General features: G+C 32.5%; 2 protein-coding genes across 6 annotated transcripts in view; one reads left to right on the top strand and one right to left on the bottom strand.

The window, feature by feature from the left end:
- The first annotated feature begins 13,611 nt into the window (after positions 1 to 13,611).
- Positions 13,612 to 16,252, top strand: LOC108763472 (O-glucosyltransferase rumi homolog). Its single transcript, XM_018511116.1, has 6 exons — positions 13,612 to 13,792; positions 13,908 to 14,079; positions 14,456 to 14,657; positions 14,784 to 15,062; positions 15,150 to 15,382; positions 15,487 to 16,252. The coding sequence occupies exons 1-6, from the start codon at positions 13,654 to 13,656 to the stop codon at positions 15,683 to 15,685; spliced, it is 1,224 nt and encodes a 407-aa protein (XP_018366618.1). The 5' UTR covers positions 13,612 to 13,653; the 3' UTR covers positions 15,686 to 16,252.
- A 1,271-nt stretch (positions 16,253 to 17,523) lies between these two features.
- LOC108763494 (Matrix metalloproteinase 1) overlaps positions 17,524 to 26,269 on the bottom strand; it is a 30,931-nt gene continuing 22,185 nt past the window's right edge. Inside the window, exons 9-11 of one of the 5 annotated variants that reach the window (XR_001940222.1) lie at positions 24,232 to 24,418; positions 22,814 to 22,939; positions 17,918 to 18,303 (exon numbers count right to left, since the gene is read on the bottom strand). Coding sequence is in view for 4 of the 5 variants with exons in the window: in XM_018511159.1 (XP_018366661.1) it covers positions 17,852 to 18,000; positions 24,232 to 24,418 (336 nt within the window). In the remaining variant the exon portion in view is untranslated. Of the gene's footprint in view, positions 18,304 to 22,813; positions 22,940 to 24,231; positions 24,419 to 26,269 lie in introns of all 5 variants that reach the window. The other 4 variants (XM_018511159.1, XM_018511161.1, XM_018511162.1 and 1 more) reach the window with 4 other exon arrangements.

Here is a 26,269-nt window from a genome sequence, read left to right as displayed (position 1 = left end):
TCTCTCTCTCTCTCTCTCTCTCTCTCTCTCTCTCTCTCTCTCTCTCTCTCTCTCTCTCGTATATTCGTCGTTTCTTTAGTATATTTCTTCGATTCTTTCTGTTTCTCTGTCACACTTTCTCTTTCTCTTCATTTTTTTTATTTGTTTGTTAATACAAGTATCTATGTATATTACATGTCTTTGCATATATATTTTTTTTCCCAGAATTACAGCATAAAATTATCAGTAACAATATATGGAACAAAAAGCGCAGATCTAAAATAAAAAAATTCACACATCAGATACATCGAAATACTTATCAAGTTGGAAAAGCGACATTTTTGCAAACGGTGAGAAAAAAAAATAACGTGAGTTGTGCGTGACTACATTTTTACAATATAAATTATTAATTCTTATAGAAAAAATCCTATAGGAAAGATTCCGAGTATCTCGCTCGATGAAGTTGGCGGATCGATAGGTCGTAGGGAAAGAGAAAAGCTTATTGTTGCTTGTGAACTAAGAAAAATTTTGCTACTTTTTCCCTTTGTTACCTCGGTGTGAACGAGCGCAAGGTAATACGCGTTATCTCCTTACGATCGTATCGAGTACATTGAAATCATATTAATTATAGCCGGGGTAGAAATCTCCATGAACGTACCGACGATCATGATGATTACCATGATTTAATGGCGTGCAAAAATGTATAATAAATATATATTTTTTACGTGATGCTCAAATTTTTTCCACTCTTGGCGACATATATATCGCTATCTGGATCTTAATTATAAAGATTTGTGACAACAGAGAGCAACCTCGGAGTAGCTAGTTTCGTATATATGTATACTTTTGCAAGACTTTCACAAAAGATTTTCTCATACGCGTGCAAACGATGCGACGCGTAATGTCTGTATCTTTTTATAAAAATGAAAGACAATAACGTAAAAGAGAATTATATCTTTCCTTCGTTTCTCCTTTCTATACATAATTATTTTTTACTAAGCATTTACTACGCATAATACACGCTCTATGTATAAATAAAACTTGAATCGCGCGCATAACTTAATTTTATTCCACAATTTTGCCCCCATTTTTATTTAACATTTAAAGAAAATGTTTAAAATTTGTTTTTTACATTTTTACTAAGTATTGACATTAATTTCGTTTTTTCCGAAAATTTCGAGAATCATTAAAGTTACTTTGATGAAACTTTAAATATATACGAAGTTTCATCACAATTTAAGTGGTTTTCGAAATTTTTAGACAAAACGAAAATTTTTCTTCAACTTTGACACCCTATATCTTTGAAATTAAACCGTTTCGGACAAATGGTCATATGAAGTATCTTGAATTTGTATAAGAAATCCCCTTATAAAAACTTTTAGCGTACTTAATATACACCCTGTATATTTTTTGTAACGAATTTATTCAAAACTCACTATCAAGACGACACTTTGACGTTTTATCAAAACTACTCGCATCGTCATACGTAAGTGTACAAATATTCTCCTCCTTATCGCCGGAAATGGGCTTCTTGAGTAAATTCTTTTGGACGCACTAACATCACTTACATTTGAATGATAACGTAACGTCCTTCGCATAATACTTCCGTTCTAGCGACAGAATATTACGCGATCGCTGTACATGTACGGTATATTACCGGGCTAACTTGATAACCGTGCATTACGCGCGAGAAAATATTCCAAAAGGGACGGGATATGACGTTTCAATTTCCGAAATTAGAATTTCTGGAATTAATTAGATGAATGAAGCACGTCCTACGTATTACGACACCCTGCGTGACGTGCATAATAATACGTGTATGAAAAAAGAGAAGAGAAAAGCTGTTAGGTAATGGAATAAAAATAGATGAAATGGCAATTACGGACTGCTTTTTATTGTTCGACTATTATTCGATCAAGAGGATGCAGACTATAGAATACGCAAATAGAGAGAGAGAGAGAGAGAGAGAGAGAGAGAGAGAGAGAGAGAGAGAGAATAAAAAATATATTAGCAAACCATATTTATGCTGCGCATAAATGTGACAACCGAGATGAAGCAATTACGCTGCAAATCCAAATGTGTATATACAGAAAAATACCATATTTTGCTAAGAAAAGTGATTACTCAATTTACTTTCTTCGTTTTAAGTTATTGTTAATAAAGAATACTTCCTTTATAATACTCTTGAAATATACTGAATACAAATTTAAGAAAGACTCATTATTGGTACTCAAAACAAGAATTTTATTATAAAATTTATCGAAGAAACGATCTTATACAATAAGCAAATCGAATTTATTTTAATTTAATAATCTTGATTAAAGTATTGAATTTATTAGAGAATTCAGAATATATTAAAAAAAAAAAAAAATTTAATGCTTCGGATGAACTTATGAATAAATTTGCGAATATAATATATGAAGTACTTGAAACAAGTAATTATTATCTTGCGTATAATATGTATTTTTTTGTGTATAAAAAGTGACTTCGATATATGTATGTGATTAGTTTTTTGTGTGAAAATAATATTATATTATACTGCATAAAAAATTTACTGCAAATAAAAATTTAAACATTTAAACGTATAGTATAGTGTTATTTTTATACGGAAAACTAAATAACACACATATATATATATATATTGAATTCACTTTTTGTGAATTCACTTTACACACTTGGATTTGTAGGGTGTACTTATCAACGGCGGCGAATCGAAGACTATTCAACTCGCGCGCTGTGTTACGCCGCGCCGCGCCTCGATCAAACGAGCGCGTGAATGGAACGGGTGGAGCAGTTACGAGGAAAAAATATGAATGAAGTCGTGGTAGTGACAGTCGCGTACGGTTTACGTTTAGCGCGCATGCGTCCCCGAGCCGTAATGCATGTAGCACGTGCATCGTTTCGTGTCATTCAGCGTGAACAACGTAAAACTATGCGAGGGGACGGACGATCGGCCAAGGTGAGATCGATACGTCGCGTCGTCATGTGCCAAAGATTGCACGTGCTACTACACATTTTATATGTTCCAACTGTAATCAACGTAACGTTCTTTCCTTCATTCTTCCGAGAAATTTATTTCTTTTTTTTTCTGCAAAATGAACGAGACACTGGTTACGTTCAGCAGAAATGCAGCTTCGCAATTGTCGCAAGATTCTCTAATATGATTGTTTTATACAGAGTTAGATCCAATGAACTACTCTGGCGAAAATATAGATCGGAACGTAAGTCGAATGCGAGGGAAAAGTAATAGAAGCGTAAAATGAAGCTTCTAGAGGGCGACAATTGAGATAACGAAATGTAAAAGAAGAATTAATGCCTCTTTTTACTTCTTAGAAGCTTCGTTTATGTGTTTCTGTCATTTTTCCTTACATTCGACTTACCTTCCAATTTTTATTTTCGTCAAGATAAAAGCAAGAACTGATTATATTAAAAAAATTTTTAAACAATAGATGCAAAGCTGCATTTTCTGCTGAACGCAATCATTCAGTCCTGATGATAACATAGAGAGCCGCAGCGATGGCTAAATTTGTCCTTTTTACATTTCATCTTCTTGCCATTTTTCTTGTCATACTATCGGAAAAATGATGCGAAGAATATCCTCGAGAGCACCTTTACGTATTCGACTCGATAAATTTCCGATCTTCAGAGCGATGCCGTACAGTTGCAACGCCCACTGCACTTTTATCAGAAGAAAAATATCCCGAGAAGAAGATGAAATCTTTATTAATAACTCTGTTTTCTAAGAGTGGAACGTATCGCGCGTTACGCTTTCTTAGCTGATGGACTGATTTAGTGAGTCTACTTCTTGCTCTAGATAGAGCAGATTCTTAATGTCCCATTGTCGCGTGCCGCATCTTCTTGTCTCTTTCGAACATTGACGGAGACGCCAAGTTCTTCATATTGTACGCTAATGCACGCCGAGTATACATATACCAACGTATTTGATTGTAGGAGTACGCGTGCACTCCGCGAAGAAAGCTGTGATATGTCTGACATGAGAGAGCTGACAAGTAAATCTCAGGGAATGTCAGACGCCGATTTTTCTTATGTCAACGTCTGAAGAAATCTATTATTAATTTTAGCTTCTCGGGAAAAAATGTTATATATATGGACATATTTTATATATAATTATATATAATTGTATATAATTTTATATAATTATATATAATTGTATATAATTTTATATAATTATATATAATTATATGTGAAACATTTTTTCCCGGGTTAAATTGAGCCTTTCAATTGAAAAAAACATTTTAATTTTATACAAATACCCGATTTTATACATGTTTAAAGAAGTATTTTACATTAAAATATCTTACGTTAAAATAATATATTTACAGATTTACTTACATTAAAAAGATATATAATCTGCAATTTTTTTAAATAAATATTTAGTTGAATACTGCCAACTAAATATTTATTAAATATATTTATTTTGATACATTAATTTGATCTAACAATCATTTTTTTATTGGACACAAATATTTATTTACTGTAAATAAATGTTTAGTTGACAGTAATAAACTAAATATTTATTAAAATTAATAGCTTTTTTTCTCAGTATAAGAATAATATATATCCAGTCTATACATCTGATTTTTTGAAGCTCGATATACATATAGAACATCGAAATAATAGTTAATAATAATTAAGAAACGATTCCATTTGCAGAAAATTGTAAACATATGTGTAAAATCGAGTATTTGTACAAAATAAAATTTTTTTTTAATTAGAAGATTCAAAGAGAGAGGTTTATTTATTAGAGCATTGTGTGGCGTCGCGCTGTCGTATGCTCCGCGTTAACGTTGGGGAATTAGAATCGCTCTGCCGGATGTAGGGAATTGGGATTCGAGGCAGGAAACGGTATAATCCCGGAGAAAGAAGTCGGATTTCCGATTTTCAGCCCCCCGTCCTATTCTCCTCGAGAACCGGTAGCACTCGGTTACGTGTACACGGACGTAATAAAACAGACACATCCCATAGCCATGTCATTGTCGTGTCGTTATGAAAGAAGGAAGGTTTTCCTTGATTAAAGCATTTCCGTCAAAGGGTTTCCCTCATACAATGGTATGCAATATAATAATAATTATTATTATATTTGTACATCTATACATTTGAATATGAATTGTGCGACTGAAAGAGATTCGGTATTAAAGTTAAAATTCTTATAAATAATGATAATAAATTAGAAATAAGACAGTTATATGAATAAATCAATCAATTGTAAGAGAAACGCCATTTAAAGTCAGATGTTGGAATAATACGTCTATACGTATTTAAATAAATTTATCTTAGATATATGACTGCCCGAAAGATAATCGGCGATGAGATAAATTTATTCAAATACATAATAGATGTATTATTCCTGACACCTGACTTTAACCGTAAGTGGCGTTTCTCTTATAGGTATTAGTTGATTTAACACTCTTATATTCTTAGAATTCTGTTACAAGACGAAAGGACTTATGCAATATCTCTCGCATATTGAAATAAATTACTTGATCTTAATCGAGGTGTCCTGTTCTCAACGTGGACATATTCGGAACTCATTCATGCATTGCGAATCAGAAATCTTTAGCATCCGTACGTGTGAAAAAAGAACGAGACAACTTGACATCGAGATACGAAGAAAAATATACAGTTTCGAATGTTTTAATCACAATCATGAATGTGATAAGACACGAGCGGGGCATGTCGAAATCGCGGCGATTCGACCCGCGAAAAGGCTTCCCGCATCAAAATATACTACTAGTGTCACTAGTGCAATGAGTAAATTCGACAAAAAATTTCATTAAAATTTCACTGAAATTTTATTGTTTCACAATAAAATGTCAGTGAAATTTTAATGAAATTTTCTCCACCACTATTACTTACATTATTAGTGACACGACTTGTCGAATTTACTTATACACTAGTAATACGTTTTTATGCGGGTTAGGGCAAAATAAAGACGCCTAGCCCACATAAAAATATACTACTGGTATCACTAGTGCAATAAATAAATTCGACAAAAAATTTCATTAAAATTTCAAAAAAATTTCATTAAAATTTCACTGAAATTTTATTGTTTCACAATAAAATATGTCAGTGAAATTTTAATGAAATTTTCTCCACCACTATTACTTACATTATTAATGACACGACTTGTCGAATTTACTTATACACTAGTAATACATTTTTATGCGGGTTAGGGCAAAATAAAGACGCCTAGCCCACATAAAAATATACTACTAGTATCACTAGTGCAATAAATAAATTCGACAAAAAATTTCATTAAAATTTTAAAAAAATTTCATTAAAATTTCACTGAAATTTTATTGTGAAACAACAGCACTTGTCGAATTTACTTATTGTATACTAGTGACCCTAGTAGTATATTTTTCTGCGGGAGTATAACGTGATGCGTTACGCCTGTGACGTCAGTGGTGTGCCACGTGTGTGCCGTTCGCGCTGTTTCGCGCTCGTTACGTGTCATCGCGCCGGATCTTTGCGGACGTGCCAACTGCAAGCGTCACGGAAATTGAGCGCAGCCAATGTGGCCTTTCCCACGATTGAGATGACTCGTCATCGTTAGCGCGATGCACGTCTTGTGTACCTTGTGAAAATATAATTACCTCGGCTGTTGTAATGGTACCGTGTGTAAATGCTTGGATAAACAAAGGCGCGCACTCTTCTCTCGTGCTATCTAACTACTATTCTGTGATGCGAAAATGGTATAAAACTACCCAGGAAATCATCTGACTCTTATTTATCGTTATTTTGACGCTTTTGATAACGTTTTAACGGCAAATAACGTCAGTTTGTTTCCTGAATAACACAAGTGTTGAAATTATTTTCAGCGCAAGGGAAGAAATAAAACGCTTCTTAATTTTCAGAAATTTCATTTTTTTTATTTTATATGCATTTTAACACGTGACTGTGATTAATTTGACAGTAGTGTGTCGTATCGGAGTTTCTCCTCGATCTATTCGCGCCTCTTCTTTCACAGTTTTCACAGCCTTTCGTCCTTCCTCCGAACGACCTTCTCGACTCCGGTGCAGCGTGCCACATCTAACGGACTTCCGGATGTGTGCCCGATCTCTATTCCCGGTTTTGTGTTCGGTTAAATTCTAAATATAAAGTCGTTGCACGCGCTCGCTCATAGATACCGGTAAACACGTAGACGCACACGCACATGGCACGCGCGAACGTGTGCGTATACGGTGTTTGGACCACCCGGCATATAACACTTGGCTCGCCTTTCCTAGCACCGGAAGTTATTCCGTCGATTCGAGCCAATTTTTCCGCTTGTTCACTGTGCACTGCACCCAGACTCGAAACGGAAACGATATCGTGATTGCGCGTGCGACGTTACATGTGCGTAGGTAAATGTGTGCGTGCAACTGTCAGCTTGTATGACATGTAATTCGTATCTTGTACTCGCAATAAATTTCCTCTTTTCTTATAGCGAATTCGATCGGACGCACTCAGTGTGCACTCGGCGCACATTAAAGCCGTCGTACACAAAATAACGTAAAGATACACTGAGAAAAAAATGCTGTTCATTCAATTAAAGTCTGTATTACGGACTGTTACCAACATAAGTAATTAATTCATGTATATTTTTATTGACACAAAGACTTTGATTATTGAAATAATAATTTATGCCTTTATGTCAATAAAAATATATATAAATTATAATTACTTATGTTAGTGACAGTCCATAATATAGACTTTAATTGAATCAACAGCATTTTTTTCTCAGTGTATGTTTATACATAAATATAGAAATCGATTATATCCTGAAATACTCAATACATTTTATTGTACTATTAGGTAAAATATATATTTTATTAAATCAGTGTACAACGGCTTTAATATGCACCAATGCGTACTGGTTCTTCCAATTGAATTCGCCATTACCTCTTTTTGCCGATTTTTCTTTTATTTTAAAGCGAACGATATAAACCCTGTTCTACAATAAGGTCGCAAGTCGTAAAAAATTAGCCAATCGTAGTTGATTATTTTTTTCATATTCAGTTGTAATTGGCCAATTTCTTACGGTTTTAGACTTGCGATCCTATTGTAGAACAGGCTTAAGACAATATTAAATTTATGATCACTCTGTGTCGACATCATACATTTCAATTAAGCATGTAAACGGCAGAAAATTTAATCTACTAATGATACATTTAATATTCGTTTTACATACGGTAGCATGCGAGAATTAGGAAAAAAAGTGATCGTTGCGAACCACGAGTAAACCATGTAGGAAACGATAACAAACTTCCCAAGCAGGGAACCGACAAGGGAGGAAGCCCATCCGTTCGGAGGGGCTTTCACAAAACCCTATTCAGTGAACGAGTGAATGAGGCAAAAAAGTATCGCCATAATTTCGTTATAATTAGTTTCCGTCGAGATTACATTATATAATTTAATTGTGTCTTTGCAATCGTGCACCACTTTTGCTATCCTTTGCACGAGACGGAATTTTTTTTTTTTTTTTTTTTATTAAAACTATTTTAATAAACTGACAAATTTTTTTATTAAACTGAAGAATAATAATAGGGGCAAGAGTATAAAATATTTACTATTATAATACAATTTTCGTGCACGAGGTTTTTTTCAATAGTTTCTTGGAATTGATACTATCAAGGGAGAAAGAAACAGAGAATGAATGAATGAATGAATGAATGAATCGTTATTTATTTGAGCGAGAGAGAGAGAGAGAGAAAGAGAGAGAATCGCCAATTATTTGCCTTGAGAGTTAATCCCCTCAAGCGCGAGATATATTATCATACAGTACAAGATATACGGCTTGAAAGCCTTACAGTAATACAGAAATAAACTAAAGAAAAAATAAAAAATACAAATAAAATAAAAATAACAGAGTATGTAGGTGTGAGAGTATGTGTTTGTGTATAGAATATATGTACCCAGTAAACAGGCTGTGCACAATTTCGGAACATTTACATAGCATAGTGTATGTAAATGTTACAGAACAGCACAACGAACCAAAACGTAGCAGGTATATCATTGACGTAAAATGGCTATAACTGTTATGTATGATCGTACTGTCACTATTTCGATGCATAATTAACATAATATTTACGTAATTTGAATAACATAAATTTTCATTCTCTGAAAACTTCGTAAATGTTACGTAACTGTGATAATGTTACGTTATTTGTATATAAATGTTACGTGTACGTTCCTTTCTTTTACTGACTTTGTTACGCGAAATATAATTAACATATGCTGACATTTTGATCTGAAAATGACGTAACTCTTACAGAACAGTGAAACATCGTTCCGTAATGATTACGTAATGTTACGGAACGATGTTTATTGGGTATAAAATAAAGAGTAATTTACACGAAAAGCCGATCAAACTTCAATCATGTTAAAAATTAATAGACAGGATTGGCAAGTACTTAACGCGTTACTTGTAACGTCATTACTGTTACAAGTTATTTTTTTCGGTAACAAGTAGATAACGATTAATGTTAATGTATAACGTACGTTATACATTTTTGGAATAATGGATTTCACTAATTACTTTTTTTTATCGTTACTTTATTTTTAGCCACTAAAAGTTTTAGTCTTAACTAAACCATGTATATATACATATATACATACATTTATCAATTTTTGAATTTTATTTCTCTACTAAAAGATAGAAATCTGACCTCTCTTCAAAATATTTACTGCAAAAATCTGTGTATAATAGCGTTTTTCATTGGCAGAATCAGTGCGCACTCAGAGCACTTTAAGCTGTTGTACACAAATCGATGTAAAGATGTTTAATAAATTCAGGTTAGAGTAGTGTATAACAGCTTTAATGTCACTGAATTCTGCCAATGAAAAACGCTATAATATTCTATTAGTGTCAAGAAAAACAAGTAATGAAAAAGTAACGACTCGCTTACATTTTGAGTGATGGTAAAATGATAACGAGTTACATTTGCAAATCAATAACGAGTAATGATAACGTGTTACTTTTTAAGAAAAAGAACGGAAATGATAACGAGCTATTTTTATATGAGGTCGCAATAAATCTATTTAAGGTTTTCAGCACATTAACATCCTTATAATATGATATCGGATCGAAGATTGAGAATTTGTTTGTCAATTTGATTTAATTTGTGATATTATTGCAGTAGTTTAATTGCGCTTGATAAAGTCCGGAAAAATTTCGGCGCGCAGTTTGAATAACTACAAAAATGTGATATATATACATGTACATATATAAGATATAGATAATTCACTGGGAATTATTTAGGCAAAAAGATCTAGCTATGACCGTTATAGGATTGAATATGCTTATACTTTAGTATTTAATTTCATGTCGGTCTTAATAAATTCTTATTATATGAGGTAACGTTGCAAACTCTATTAACAGGTAATTATAAAATTTGTTTTTAAAGGTACTTAGAGACTCAGAGTCGCTAATCTCAGAAGGAATAGTTTGAAATATCATTAATATAGTCGCATAACATTTAATTCATATAAACGTTTGAAAAATTCAATTCAGCACATTATATGTAAAGATAATACACCACTGTACACTGTGAGTTCTTAGGTCTGTTTTTTATTGCTGCATTTTCTAAACTAGTACACGGTGCAATAAATTGAAATGAAACAAATATACGTTTGTTTCATTTCAACTTATTGCAGCGGTTCAGAGTGCAGCAATAAAACACAGACATCTTGTATCATTCAGGGTTTTGTTCCCTTTTTGAATTCAAATCCATAAATGACGTAAAGCTTTTAAATTTCAGAATTTGGATAACTAGACTGCTCACAAAATATGTGCGACGAGAATCAACAGAGAGAGGAGAGAGAGAGAGAGAGAGATCGGAAAAATATACTTGTAATTGCGAGAAAAAAGCATTGTACGAAAGACTAAGAACAGTTTCTAGATCGAGAGAAGTAACGTTATTCTCACGCGCGTACAACCATACGGTCGTAATTGATCGCTTTTCGCGGAAAAGCAAGCAAACGTTTCCCAACCGTACTATGCGATAACGAGAGAAAAATTGCGGAATAGTAGGAGAAACTCCGTGAGAGAAAGAGAGTACGCACCCGCGGAATTGTGGGGACAAAGCAATAATTGTTATACGCGGTGTACGTAGACCGCGTGAATATCTTACAATTAGAATCGCACGATAGTGGAACGATCCTCTCGGAGCGCCATTGTTTCGATTCTCGCGCTGCTTCTGCAAAAGTCGGTTTGACTTACCGTAATCATTATCCGCCCGTCGTCACCGCGGCTGCAATAAGTGCAATTATCACATCTATTTCTAAATTCTGTACACTCGAAATTTTTATGATAACGTAATAAATAACGCGATCTTTCTCTCTCTTGAATTGAGTCTTTCTATTTTCATCATATATTCCGATTTCTTATATAATTATTATTAGTACAATATTTTCTAATCTTTGATTCGATTCTTTTAACGAGGGACGCGAGAGTAATCTTGTTAATTATAATTGATTTGTTTTTGTAAAATCTCTCCGGATAGTCAATGAACAATGTCGTGATGTAATACGCGATCAAGGGGTATAATAATCTCTTCTTACAGTTTAAACCTTGGAAATCACGCGATTATATCCGATAAAGATTCATCCGGCTGAGGAACGAAGCATAAAAGGCGTAAAATGCGTAAAATGCATAAAATGCGTGAAAAGGTATGCCTCAATTACCTTTGCACCTGTTGCGTCTACAGCTCCTTCATGATAACACCAGGAAATTTTCTCTCATAGCTCACTCAATTCTTGATAAATATTATATAAAAGACAAGATGAAAATCGAGCTTAATGCGATATATTTAATTTGCCTGGACATTGTTTTTTTTATTGTTCTTATATACATTCCGATAAACGCATAAACGATAAACAATCGCAAGTGGTAAACGCAGAGTTAAGAGTCAGAAGTGTTTATAGTCGATTTTTATATTATTTAAGACCATAATAGGTCTGTTCGCGTTGCATGAAATCCCCAAATATTTTTGTACTTAAAATGAGATAGATACATATTTTACCTTGAAGAGAGAAAGCGAAGATGTCGAATGCCAAAAGTGCAAGCAACGCAAACGGATCTATTAAGTACAATCTTAAAATGTCATAACCCAATGCAATATTAGCATCTTGAGACATTACTTAAGATGACCTTGTAATAAGAACGGATTATGAATACCAGCCAGAGTCAAGAAAGTGCGAAATCTTAGCATTCTTTGCATAAATTTCCGTTCTCAGCACTGTTTGATTCTCTTTCGATTGGAAGTGTAACCGTATTTGGTTGTAAACAATTACAACTTTAATAATTGTCTTTAAAAGTGAAAAGCTCTTTTTGAGAATGTTTGACTACAAGTATGTCTGCTAACTTTTTTTCTTCTAGCACTGTGGATTTTTTTATTAAATTAACTTAAAAAAACTATATGTTATGATTTTGCTCACCTATATCTACTACGTCAAGTAATAAGTGAGTGCGTAAGTGATTAAAAGAGTGAATGGGTCCAAGAATTAAAAAGAAAGGAGAGGAGAAGGAGGGAGGGAGAGAGAAAATATCTGATGTATCATATTCATGCAAAAAAAATATTAAAGTAGTATCGGGTATGATACTGAAGTATCAGACTGCTCCTCGCCCTGATGAAGTGAACTGCAAGGTTCACGAAACGTTGGCACTCCAAGAATGGATCAGGACACCGAAAAAACCCGCGAAACGCATAATCTTTATATTATAGTAGAAAGCACCCATGGAAGGCTCAAGAATATATGTTACGTGTATTATACATAAATTTATACATGTATGATGTGATATAAAGTTGTAAGAAAAAGTGTTTCAATATTGTATTAATTAAGTATTTAGTAACTGATGATATATTTCATCCAGTTACTGGTGAAATATCATCATTTACTGAATAATTAATCAGTATATTGAAACACTTTTTCTCTCCCAAGGGTATACATAATATATATACATATATATACATTACATTATAATATATACACAAAATTTGTTAGTACATTCAAAATAATATGACGTATTGGCTGCGTTCAGCAGAGAAAGCAGCTTGCAACTGTTGTAAAATTCTTTAATATGATTGATCTTGCCCTTAGTTAACGAAAAAGTAACGAAAAAGTAACGTCGTTACAAGTAACGCGTTACTTCCCAACCCTGCACATTACTACATAATACTTAGTGTATGTGTCATAGATGCATATATACATCATAATTATTCAAAGAAAAAAAAATTTGGTTTATACATTTAGATCCAGTGAGGAACTAAGGGCAAGACCAATCATATTAAAGAATTTTACGACAGTTGCAAAGCTGCTTTCTCTGCTGAACGCAGCCATCGATACTCAACATGAGAATTTTAAAAAACAGCATCACATGTATATACACATTACTACATAATATACTTAGTGTATGTGTCATAGATGCATATACATCATAATTATTCAAAGGAAAAAAAAAAGCATACATTTAGTGACATCTGTAGGGATTTGTAAAATTATCAACAATTGATATTTCAGATAGACGCAATTTCTAGTGGCTTTCTTCACGCGTAGATGTCGCCAGTTACAAACCACCTTACGCATATATGTTTATTGTTTATAGTTCACGCACATTTCGGAGTTTTTTGGACTGCCCTGGACTTGAACGATTACAAATTGTGACAAAATATGTTAATATTAGTTTATATCATATTTTTGACAATTTTCGCTGGTCGCCTGTGTGAAGAAGAATTTTGTTCAGCAGATAATGAGATAAAATCCTGTAAAGAAAATGAGATTGCTCACCAATATTCACTGTACACGAAAGGTATTGTTTATTAGAAATTAACTGTAATAATTATGGAATATGTGATACGATACGATGCGATATTATACATACATATAAAATTCCCGATTAAATATGTCATCTTTTCTATTTCTAGAAACAAATGAAAGATACAAGAAATATCTAGTGGCGATTCAAAATGCAGAGCAAAACTACAAAGAATGTAATAACACAAAGCATAAGTGCTATAAAGATGTAATTGTACGAGACCTAAGGCCATTTAAAAAAAAGGGCATAAGCAAAGAAATGATTGAAGCTGCTAAAACTAGGTATCTATGGTATATCACATAGATCAGTGATTTAGACCTGGTTTTATTGTAACATAAGATTAACTTTAATCTTGATTTATAAATTTGTTTTTTATCTTCTTCTAATTCTATAAATTAGAGAAAAAGATAAATATTTAAGTTAAATTGAGATTAAAGTTAATCTTATGTTGGAATCAGACTTTATATATTGGACCTGTTTTTCTTGTTATTAAACTAGAATTTCCATTTCTGCTTTAACCAAATATTGTACTTATACCTACTTAATTTTAAGTTCCAAAAGTGTACACTACTTTAGTTATTAAAAACAGATCCAATATTAATACCTTTTGCCCTTTTCAACTAAATTTTCTAAATTTTATGATAATTTTGCACATAGGGGTACATTTTACCAAATAATCAAAGGTCAATTGTACAGAGAGAAAGACTGCATGTTTCCAGCCAGATGTGCTGGAATTGAACATTTTTTATTAAAGATAATTGGTAATTTATCCGATACAGATTTAGTTATAAATACTAGGGATTATCCTCAATCTAGTGAATATTTTGGAAATGCTTTGCCAGTTTTTTCATTTAGTAAGGTAAGAGATAAGTCTTATCTATTCAAAGATTTATAACAAGATACAATTTATAGGATATATATATTTATGCAATTATGTTTTGTTGAAATTAATAAGAGCTGTGCAGCTTGCAAAATGTATTTATAGACACCACAATATTATGATATTATGTATCCAGCATGGGCATTTTGGGAAGGTGGTCCAGCTATCTCGTTATATCCCCGTGGTCTTGGCAGATGGGATCAACACCGTAAAACTTTGAATAAGGCGAGTTTGGAGATTTCATGGGAAAAGAAAGAAAGTAAAGGATTTTTTCGTGGCTCTAGAACAAGTTCGGAACGCGATAATTTAATTTTATTAAGTCGTAATAAATCTCATTTAGTAGACGCTCAATATACTAAGAATCAAGCATGGAAATCTAATGAGGTATTGTCGTATTGTCTTTTAATCACATTAGCGGATTTTATATGTGTAATAACGCGAAATATACAAGACAGTTGAATTTTATTTTAGGATACTTTGCACGCAACACCAGCGTCAGAATTATCTTTAGAATCGCATTGTACATACAAATATTTATTCAATTTTCGAGGTGTGGCAGCTTCATTTCGACATAAACATCTATTTTTGTGCCGATCACTGGTCTTTCACGTCAGCGACGAATGGATGGAATTTTATTATTATGCCATGAAACCATGGATTCATTACATACCCGTTCCCAAAAATGCAGATCAACAAGAGTTGGAGTAAGATATCACATTTAATTTTGCTATAATATTATTAATGTTTGTACCTTTATCAAACTACCAATCTTTTTGTTTTGGTCTATTTTGTTTCATTACTTTTTCAGGGATTTGATTGAATTTGCAAGGAACAATGACGATTTAGCAAAAAAGATTGCTCATCGCGGAAGAGACTTTATATGGAATAATTTGCGAGTGTCAGACGTTATACATTTTTGGAAACAACTTCTTAAAAGCTACAGTAAACTTCTAGCATATAAACCAGTATTAAAAAAGGATCTCATAAATATTAGAAAAGAATTATGATGATTTTATACAAATATTAAAGATGAATCTCGTGCGATATCTTCCTATATAAGGATAAGTATACAAAAATAAGAGAGAGACGCCTAGTGTGTGTGCGTGCGCGCGTGAGTGTATTTATGTAAACAAAATACGTATATAGCTAATAAATGCAATTGAAAATATGAAATGGTTAAAATAAACATATGTATTTATTAATATTATTTATATGACAATGAAAAATATAATACAATAGAGATTTTGTTTAAGGCACGACAAAATAGCGTGGCAAGTTTCAATATGAATTATTAAATATCCTAATATCAGTAGTAACACAAAGAAAGGCGTTGCACAATTAAAATTACGTATTAGACGATAATATTCGAGCTGACTCAAACGATAATAATTTATAATGAGTTTAAAATAAGATCATGTAGTAAAAAAGTTATTTTTGTGTTGCACAGAAATTCTCTTATTCAACAAATATTGATGAAAAATACAAAGCCTTTCTTCTTTTACTCTGATAATACTTAAAGGCTAAGTATAATCTTTAACAATTAAGTACTGGTCAAACATTCGTATTAGACTAAAATACTTTTTGAAATGTAAGAAAATATAGGATACGTACAAGTATTAAGACTGTTTTATAACATCTGTTAATACTGAACGAAGACAATCTTTTTATGTATATAATTTTGCAGGATTTCATTTCTATCAAAAAATGATTGTTATATGTTTTACTAAATGTGTTTTAAAGTGCATTTTTATTTTACACAATAGAAATCTAGAAAAGAAAAAGGCACTTTATATAAATAAGAATTATATAGATACATAAATTCTCACACATACAGCACCATTAATGTCAGATCAATCTGACAATTTGCATATAGTTATATATAACTATACACTCTAAACATATGTATATGTATGTACATATACATATGAACACACACACAGACATACGTATGTGTATAAATACATATATATATATATATATATATATATATTTATACATATCATACATACATATATATATATACACACACACATCATTGTATATAAAACTACAAAATAAACAAGCTATCAATGGAAAAAATCGTAAAGAAAGCATTTATATAAAAACAAGGATTCTCTTCAACATACGCAACGTCGCATAATGGAAGCGAAATCAAACACTTAGTTTGAAATGACGTATAGAAAAAGTTGCGCTTGAACATATCTGGCATTTACAATTCATTTCAGAGAGTTGTATAAATTACAAAAATACTTTCTAAGGCACTTGCACCATAAGATAACAGTCACTTTAGAATAGTCGCAACGCAGCAACGATGACACTAGTAGTATAGATATTTACATACATATAAAAATGTATTGCGCATGCAAATAAGATTAGATATTTAATGAAAGTAATATATAAGCTGTAATTGCTTACTGTTACATAAAATATTTTAGGATTTACATTACGTAAGTAGGAGAGTCTAATATTCACATAACACTTTTAATTAATCAACAAATATTTTTTAATTACAGTATTGTCAATAAAGAATCCGATTATTGTTTGTCATGTCGCAATGTCCGAATATCCTTTTATACACCTCGCGATCTAATCAAACAATTGGATCCCAAGGAATTTATAAGTGCCTTTGATGTTTAAAGTCTTTGCGAATAATGGACACGCGAATAAATAGGCAGTGTAGAACATTCTATGTTATGTTACTGCGTGTGAAACATTATTGAAAGATATATATGAGCCGTTTATTTTTAAAGTGGCCTAAGTTCAATGTTTTGTTGTTGACTTTTGTAGTAGCGTGTACAACTTGAAGTTAGCTGTCATAAACAACATTTTTTTTTTTAAATGGACTTAGATCACTTTTAAAATAAACAGCTCATATATATCTTTGAATAGTGCAATTCAAATACGTGCTATAGCTGCGCCGCGCATACACTTGCGCAACAACGCAACAACTCGACGGTTTAATTGCGGCGGAAATATTACTCGTCATAATTTTCTAACTATCTACTTAATTACCGAAAGCGCAAGTTCTTGAACCCACCAACGACGATTTCAATTGACATTCACTTTTCAAAAATAAACAAAAATTCTATCGACACATTTTGATCACATTTCGCGCACGCATATCGATTCGAGTTTCAAGTCACTGCATCGATTTCTCAAAGTCGACGCTGCCTTTACGTAGCCACGATGAACCTCGCGATGATCACTGTTATGATGCCGAGCAACAGTTGCCGTGTGCTTTCCAATGAATGCAGCGAATTCACGGACGCCCCAGAGTTTTCATGATGGTGATTCGATGATGTGACGAGCTCGTCGGTGCCTCCTGTCGAATTCAAATTTGAATCGTAGTGGCGGGTAATCTCGAATGACACGCCATGCAGAACGACGCATGCGCACATTCGAGAGCGCGAAACAGTACAGGTCAATCAAACAGGCACGAAGATGTCGGCCGTTAATTCTCGGTCTCGCTCTCTTGCCGCCGTTGCCGGTTGACTGTTGTTGTTTGGAACTTTATTTGGTTTTTCCGCGTGTAAATAATCGGGATATTTGGCACGTGTACCGGTCGTGGGTCGCGCCGCTTTGACCGCTCACTTTTTCCCGAATTCGGGATGTACATTGTTGTCGTCTGGAAAAGGTGATTGCTCCCGGTTAATGCGGGTGGTAGATCATTTCCTTCTCACGGTTTTTTTTACAAGCAAACATCGCTGTTGTCTGTTCACAGCTCAGTATTTAGTGCTATTCTCAGGTAATTAATTTTGTGAATATAATTTTTACTAAAGTCTTAAACACAATAGACACAGGCAATAAGCTCGCAATAGGCACAGACAACAGAAAATAACGAACTATCCAATTGGAGCTCTGATATGTAAATTCGATATTATATCCCACAGCTCTGATTGGAAGATTCGTTATTCCCTGTTGCCTGTGCCTATTGCCTGTGCCTATTGTGTTTAAGGCTTAACACGTTTGAACTTTTTATATCGGTAGAAAGAGGTTATATGACAATGTCGAATTATAAATTTCACATTCAAGCTCGTATTCAGATTCCCACCCGGGTGTTCTCCGGATGTCATGTCATCCTTGTTTAAGGGGTTATATGTCTACCTGCATGATCGGAAAAACTCGTATTCTTGGGAATTTTTTTTTGAAAAAATTGGAAGTGCTTTTGAAATGAACGTTTATGTTTTCGAATATATGTATTTCGAGAGGATAATTCAGTATTTTTTTTATTGCAAAATATCGATAATTAAGGAAGATGTGAGTAAATCTCCCAGAAGCAGTTTTTCTAGAAACGTTTTGCGGTGATCACTCTAGCTTTGAGCTGATTTATCTGAAGTAAAAAAAACCGACAAATTTAGTTAATATATAAGATTATCTAGTGCCTGATCGTTCATTTTTTTGAAAAATTAATTTGCGACAAAATGGCGGCTGTTCAAATTCGAAAGTACGATTTTTCTATCAAAATTCGTTCGTTTTTTTATCAGTAAAAAAAAATACGCAACGAAAAAAATAGCCACAATCGGGCACTAGATTTTGTAGTATTAAAGAAGCCTACCAAATTTCATTTTGATCGATGCAGCGGTCCTCGAGATATTTTGGTCACCGATTTTAAAAATGTGGTTTTGAGAAAAATGCGTTTGAAGTTTGCCAAATGATTTTGAAAGGTGTCTCCTAAAAAACATATCTTAGGATCTCCAAAAAATCCCTAACAGCTAGAATCAAATCCTCTACATTTTCCCCCAATAGTTCGGACTGTACAAAATTAAAAAAAAAAAAAATACGCAATTTCACGTAAAATACCTGCTTCAAACGTTCAAACCAGTATACCTTTAAACTCACATAACTTCGTCAATTTTTGTCGAATCGACTTGAAATTTACAGGGAATATTTTTGAAAGTGTGTACTTTAAGAAAATATCAAAATCCAAAAATGGATTTTTTTGAAGTTTATAGGTATAGGCATAACCCCTTAACGTTCGGTAAATAATAAGGATAATTAAGAAAATATCAAAATCCAAAAATCGATTTTTTTGAAGTTTATAGGTAGGCATAACCCCTTAACGTTCGGTAAATAATAAGGATAAAGTGATACCTGGGTGGCACTCGGATAGGAATCTGAACATAGCCCAACATGGCTGCCTGATTTGTAAGTATATTGTCGTAACGTTACTTTAATAGGCCTTCTACAATAAGCCATAAATCAGAACATCAGAAGTCTTAACCAGTCTTAACCAAGTCGTTCAAGTTGGCTATTGGCCAACTTCACCGATTATGATACTTAAGATCGCTTAGAATTTTGACTTGCGGCTTATTGTAGAAGAAGGCCCGTAAAGCCAAGCCTGTCTAATTTAAACTCCGAAGCCAAAATGCAAAGCTATCGACGCAAAAAATTCAGTGTGAGTAAAATTTCGGGGACTGTAAAGTGTTGATATCTGAGTGATGTTTATCGATACTTTACAGTTCCCGAAATCTTACACTGAATTTTTTTGCATCGATGACTTTGCGTTTTGGCTCCAGAGCTCAAATTGAACAGGCCTGCTTTAAGCGAATAATTAAAACTATGATTGCAAAATTAAATTAAATTCGTAGGATACGAATTTGATTTTAGGACGTCATTATGAAGGCAAGCCATTTTGTTGAAAGCACCAAATACATGAGAATGTCAATATATGAGATATTTTATAATGTTAAATAACTTAAGTAGGAATTAAAGATCCCCATGCTAGAAGTAATGAGCATGTCTTAAATCTTGATTAAATTAAATCTTACAGATTTAAATTTTCTGTGTTCTATCTCGTGATCATTCTCGTTCGCAATTGTCAAAAACAATTACAAATTTACATTTGTTAGAAAATCCGTTGGCAACAAATTTCTCTAAATTTCTTAGAGTAAAATCTCACTCCAAAAAAATTAAAATACTGCCACTATTGTAAAAGAAAACATTAGCACTCTTGAAAAAGAGTAGCAGATTTTTACTCATTTGGAGTGAGATTCACTTCAAAGGAAAGAAATCTCTCACTCCTTTTTTTGGAGATACTTCAAACGTGTGAAATATTTCGCTCTAAAAAAAATACAGTGTAAATCTGCCATTCTTATTCAAGAGTGCAAATATTTTTACTTTTTTTCCATTTCAATGGCAGTATTTTCACTCCAAGAAATTTAGAAAGTAGAAAATTATATATTTATTTTTTACACTATTTTCATATTTTTCTAACAATAAGTATTTATTTTTCAAAATATATTAAAACTGGAATGAATGTATGTACAAAGTATAAATAATAGTAAAATTAATTTAAAAAAATAAAGTTAGTTTTTCAAGGTACGAAAGTTGTCGCTATTTAAAAAAATAAAATTATCTGTTTTCTTTACACAATTGATCTCATTTTTTTATGCATAAAAAAGTATTAAGGTACGATTATAAAAAATTAATAGTTTACGAGATATTTTATACATATTTCAATATATATCAGAATAAAATATAAAATAACTCGACAACTATTGAGATTTTTTCGATATTACAATCTCAACTTTTATATGCAGAATTATTGGAGGCATCATATTTAAACGAAATAGTGATAATTTTCATATGATCTTGAAAAATTTATTTTTCTCAAAAGTTGATTTTATTATTATTTGCTCTCTCAAGCCACTACTTTTGTCGAAAACATTTTTCGTATCTTCTACCCAGGAAAAAATGTTTCATATATATTTATATATAAATATACATAAAATTGATATATTTTATATATATTTATATACAATATGTCCATATATATAACATTTTTTCCTGGATATATATTCTCCGAAATATTTACTTACGGCAATTAAAATGGGATCTTGTATAATATAAAAGTAAATGAACACATAGTAGAATAAAACCGAAATACATAGTATAAAAGTTTTATACAACTTTCATATAAAAAGATATATATCAAAAAGATATTTTATAGCTCTTCTTATAGGTTCTCATCAATTTTAAGCAATTATCTATACGGAGAAGTAATTCAAATTTTTTAAAACTTTTAGAGTGAATGTCACTCTTATGCCCGATTTCTTCACTTCCAGATAAGTTGCGGACAACCTTATCCAGGAGATATCTCCATTGTATTCTGGGAGATATTTTTCGGATAAAGTTATCTAGAGGTGAAGAAATTGGGCATTAAAGATTGAAAAGACAGCCAAAATTGTTTTTTTTTTTCAAGACTGCCTCAATTTTTATTCTTTAAGTTATTCTCTTTTAAAGTGAAATTCTTCAAAGAATTTAGAGAAAATAAAATAAGTAAAATAAAAATATGGATAAAATAGATCACTAAGAAAGAATACAGAGAGAAAACTTATAAAGTACCAAAAATCAAGAGTGCACTTTCTCATAAAACCCCATCAATAAATTAAAGAAAGAGGAAAGGATTGTGCGATTCAGGACTAATGCGTGATTGCAAAACACATGAAAATATTAATTTTCAACGGACACGATGGACATCTGAGATTAAATACTTGTGCAACGAGGCGTGCATGTAAAATACTATATTTGCGAATACAAATATTTTTTAATGTGAAAAAACAAACAGAAGAAAAGAACGAATGAAAATAGAATCGAAAGGAGCAAGGATTTCCTGTAAGAGTCGATCTATTGTTAGAAGGATGTATTGTTACAAGTCGAAAACACGCTTTTATGCTAGATTAAGTTCCAAACAACATAACTGCCAACGGCAGTGATTCATGCACCTCCCTGTTTCACGCTTATGTCAGGTGCACGTGTGTGCTCTCATGTGCATGTATTTTAGAGTAAGTTGGTGCGTGTTTTTTGATGAGATGTGTAAACTTTGCTATTACTCACTATCTTCTACGTGTGTCATTAAAGTTATGAGATAAGCAAGATGCAGGAAAAGATTCATGCTATACATATATATATATATCACATATAATATTTTTATTATATTAATAATTAAAGTCACTCTAGGGGAGATCGAAAATAGAGATAGAGTACGCGTAAAGAACAAAAGAGGCATAAATAGTTGACGCGAACCATAACCGTAATGTGCTATAACGAATGAAAGCCGTCCGTGTAAGCGAAAAACAAGAACAAGAGAGAGAACGTAAAAAAAAAAGATCCTTATTTCTAAGATATATATTTACTTTTGTCTTGTCAAACTGGATGCGGCGACGATGATATACGGCGACCTTTCGCGCTATCTATCACCATTTACTTTTCGATGTTGAAGTTCTCAGAAATCAAATACTTTGTTCTCATCCATCGCCTGGCTAATAAATACTCTGGGCTTTAATGTACAGCAGACATCGATAATAAGTGATAATAAGTGAAATTATTAGCTTCCTCGATAAAGAATCGATATAAGCCATGAAATGAATTTGACGAATTGCAAAACGAAAAATTTTCAATTCGCGAGTTTGTAATACGCGATGTTACAGTACAATTATAGCGATTAGTTTAAAATTGTGTGCAACATTAAAGTTAACAAATGATAACATTATAACGTTAATAAATTAATGTTTTATATGCATTAAATGTTAATCTAGTTCTATCAGACACAAAATTATAATAACGTGATTATTTAATTTGCAATTTCGAATATGCTTGGTTAGTGATGTGAATAGGCAATAGAAGGGTTGCCAAAATAATAGCATTAACGTTTCTATGCGTACAGACGAATCGTGCAAGCATTACTTTGTTTTTTTATGTTTCAGTTACCTAATTTTGCAATTTCCGTGTCGACAGCTTGAATTATGATACGTTTAGTAATGTTCAAAATATGTTTCGTTGTGTATACGAACATTTGCGTTGTGTCATATCCGATTTTAGCGATCTGTGACTCGATAAAATACGAAAGAGTCATTTTAAATTATCATGCTTGTAATATCTCAGGATATGTTACAACATCACAACAATAATTTAACTCGCAAATCTACTAGTTTATTTTAACATTTTATTCTATTTAAACTTTATGTTAATTGTTCAAGAATTAAACCTGATTTTCTTCTTGTTTTTAAGTATTGCATGCACGTGTCTTTTTCACGCAAAGTAGCCCCAGTATCATAGCCAGGTATAAGAGACACCAAAGTTTTTAATATCGCATTTCCTGCCTGCCTTCATGCCAAGGGGATTATTTGTTTCCACAATTGTTGATTATTTTCAGTGAATTAGAACAGAGCAAAGCACAGAATTCTAGGTATCCACTATCGCGATTTTCCAAAGTATTAATTTAAAGGAAGCGCAATTCATGTAAATTCGCGGAAATTTATTCATCTCGTTGTTCTAGGAACATTCTTATTATGACGGTGTATTAATGGCAACTAATATAAGTACAGTGACAGTAATTACTCTCGACGCACGTGTCCATAAAAGCTGAAGAATAAAATCTATGATAGAATACGGAAGAGTCTGAAATTAACTTTATGAATTAATTAAAAAATGAAGAGCTATTCTTCAAGATATTTACTTCAAGAGACATTCGATTTAAGATAAGCATCGTCGCGGACAATGGATATCTTTAAGTTTATTCGAGGGTAGGCAGGATTCGATAGAGATTTTGTACCTGCGTCTAGAATGATGTCACCAACGCTGTCAAGATTACCGTAATCGTCGTATGTATCAGCCACGTCCAGATTACTGGCAAATGCGAATGGCCAGCGATCATTACCTATTGTCCCTTTGTTAGCAGACTTGCACCCAAACCACCAGTACGCTGTTGATCTCGGGAAGGCAGGATTAGCATCGTCAACCTGGTAAACCAGAGAGACAATTGTTTTATATAATATGATATTTTTATAGAATTTTATTTCTCTACATATATATATATATATCTATTACGCAAAGTCCGCAAATGGGCAATGTCGACGCATTGCCCAACCCAATCGCGTTCACCCAAAAAAAAAATATTCTGCCGATAAGCGGGGAATTCCTCTTAGCATTTCCTCTAAGCAAAAAATCTTACATTAATCTTACATTAATCAGGTGCGTGTATTTATAACACGTATTCATCTGTTAAAATAAGGCCACATGAGCTATGATAAAAAATTAATTCCTCTATAGAAAATTCTATTATAATAACTCAAATAGCCTTTTGAAATAAGAGGATATACAAGATACTAGCGGCACGTTTATTTGTTAGAAGTTTGTCATTTACGTGCTACCGTAGTAAGCGTGCATGACATTCTTCTAATATTGAGAGGATTGCAATCCTAAATCCAGTACTTTATGGTTATACAAAGTTCCTTTACTTTGTAGAGTATCCTTTTGAGGTTATATATATAAATGGAAAATCCTCTGACATTAACACAGAACCGTTAAATAGCAGAATTTTTTTTTGGGGTATTGGGCAATGTTGACATAGAAAAAAGACTATTCTTAAATCAATCATAAAATACTCATATATAACCAAAAATATTGTAATCTTGCTTTAAAGATTAGTCTTGATTTGATTGAATTTGTATTGATGTAAGATTTTTAATTGAGCAAGTCTTGAATTGAATGCAAACTAATACTTGCATCAAAAGAAATTTAATTAAATCAAAATTAATATCTTTAAAGCAAGATTACAATATTTTTGCTTACATATGAGTATATTATGATTGATTTAAAAATAGGTGCGCGGCCCAGGCAATGTCTACATTGTACAGCAGGCAACTCGGCATTGCCCACTATGCGAACTTTGCTCGTAACACAAAAATCCACTTTCTAAAACTTTAAAAATGATTCTACACGGTCAATAATACTGATTAGTAATATCGAATTAGTAACGCTGACAGATATGCATCAATATTTTTACAATTTTATACGATCAGTATTATAGACAATATATTTTACTTTAATTTTACGTGCATTATCTATTGCATTGTAATATACTGTGACATGGATCTTAATAAAGATCATGCTCGAGGATCAAAATCCAGATTTACGTCAAACCATCAATAATATTGTTAGTATTAACAAATACTGACAATATTATTGATGGATTGATGTAAATCTGGATTTTGATTCTCGAGCACAGTGGCGTAACTAAGCCTATGTGCGCCCCCCCGCAAATTTATTTAGGCGCCCCCTTTTCTTCCGCCTTAATTTTTTGCATTTGAACCTTGAAAAGGTTCCACGTGTATTATGCAGCGTCGCGTCACGACACGATTTTTCACTTACCGCGCGGCAAATGTTTCGATACGGTAACGCATCAAAATAAATATCTACCCTGGGCAGACTGCCCATCATATACATGCATGAATTTTCATGTAGGTAACTAGTTCAAACAAAATCAATCACAGATTCTTACAAATTAAAATTATTTGTTAATACTATGATACCTAGATGCGATCATACTCTTCATTTTATATAGTTTTTGTAAACGACAAGAAAACCACGAAGATTTTGCTCACAACTTGATTTGTTTAAAAACTATTTTTATTTAAAAAAAAAATTGAAAAAAAAACATTTTTCCTGTAAGTGATCAAGTATATTCTTTACAATGGCGCTGACTATGTTCATTTACTAAATTCGTGATTGTATAGTTTTCAGGGCGTTAAATGAAATTTTAGCACGAAGGTCACCCCATAAAATAAAGGTAAAATTTCAACGCCTGTGAT

The sequence above is a fragment of the Trachymyrmex cornetzi genome, unplaced genomic scaffold (assembly GCF_001594075.2).
Source record: "Trachymyrmex cornetzi isolate Tcor2-1 unplaced genomic scaffold, Tcor1.1 scaffold361, whole genome shotgun sequence".
Taxonomy (NCBI): domain Eukaryota; kingdom Metazoa; phylum Arthropoda; class Insecta; order Hymenoptera; family Formicidae; genus Trachymyrmex; species Trachymyrmex cornetzi.
Note: the sequence above shows the minus strand (reverse complement) of the source record. Positions and strands in the feature narration are given on the sequence as shown.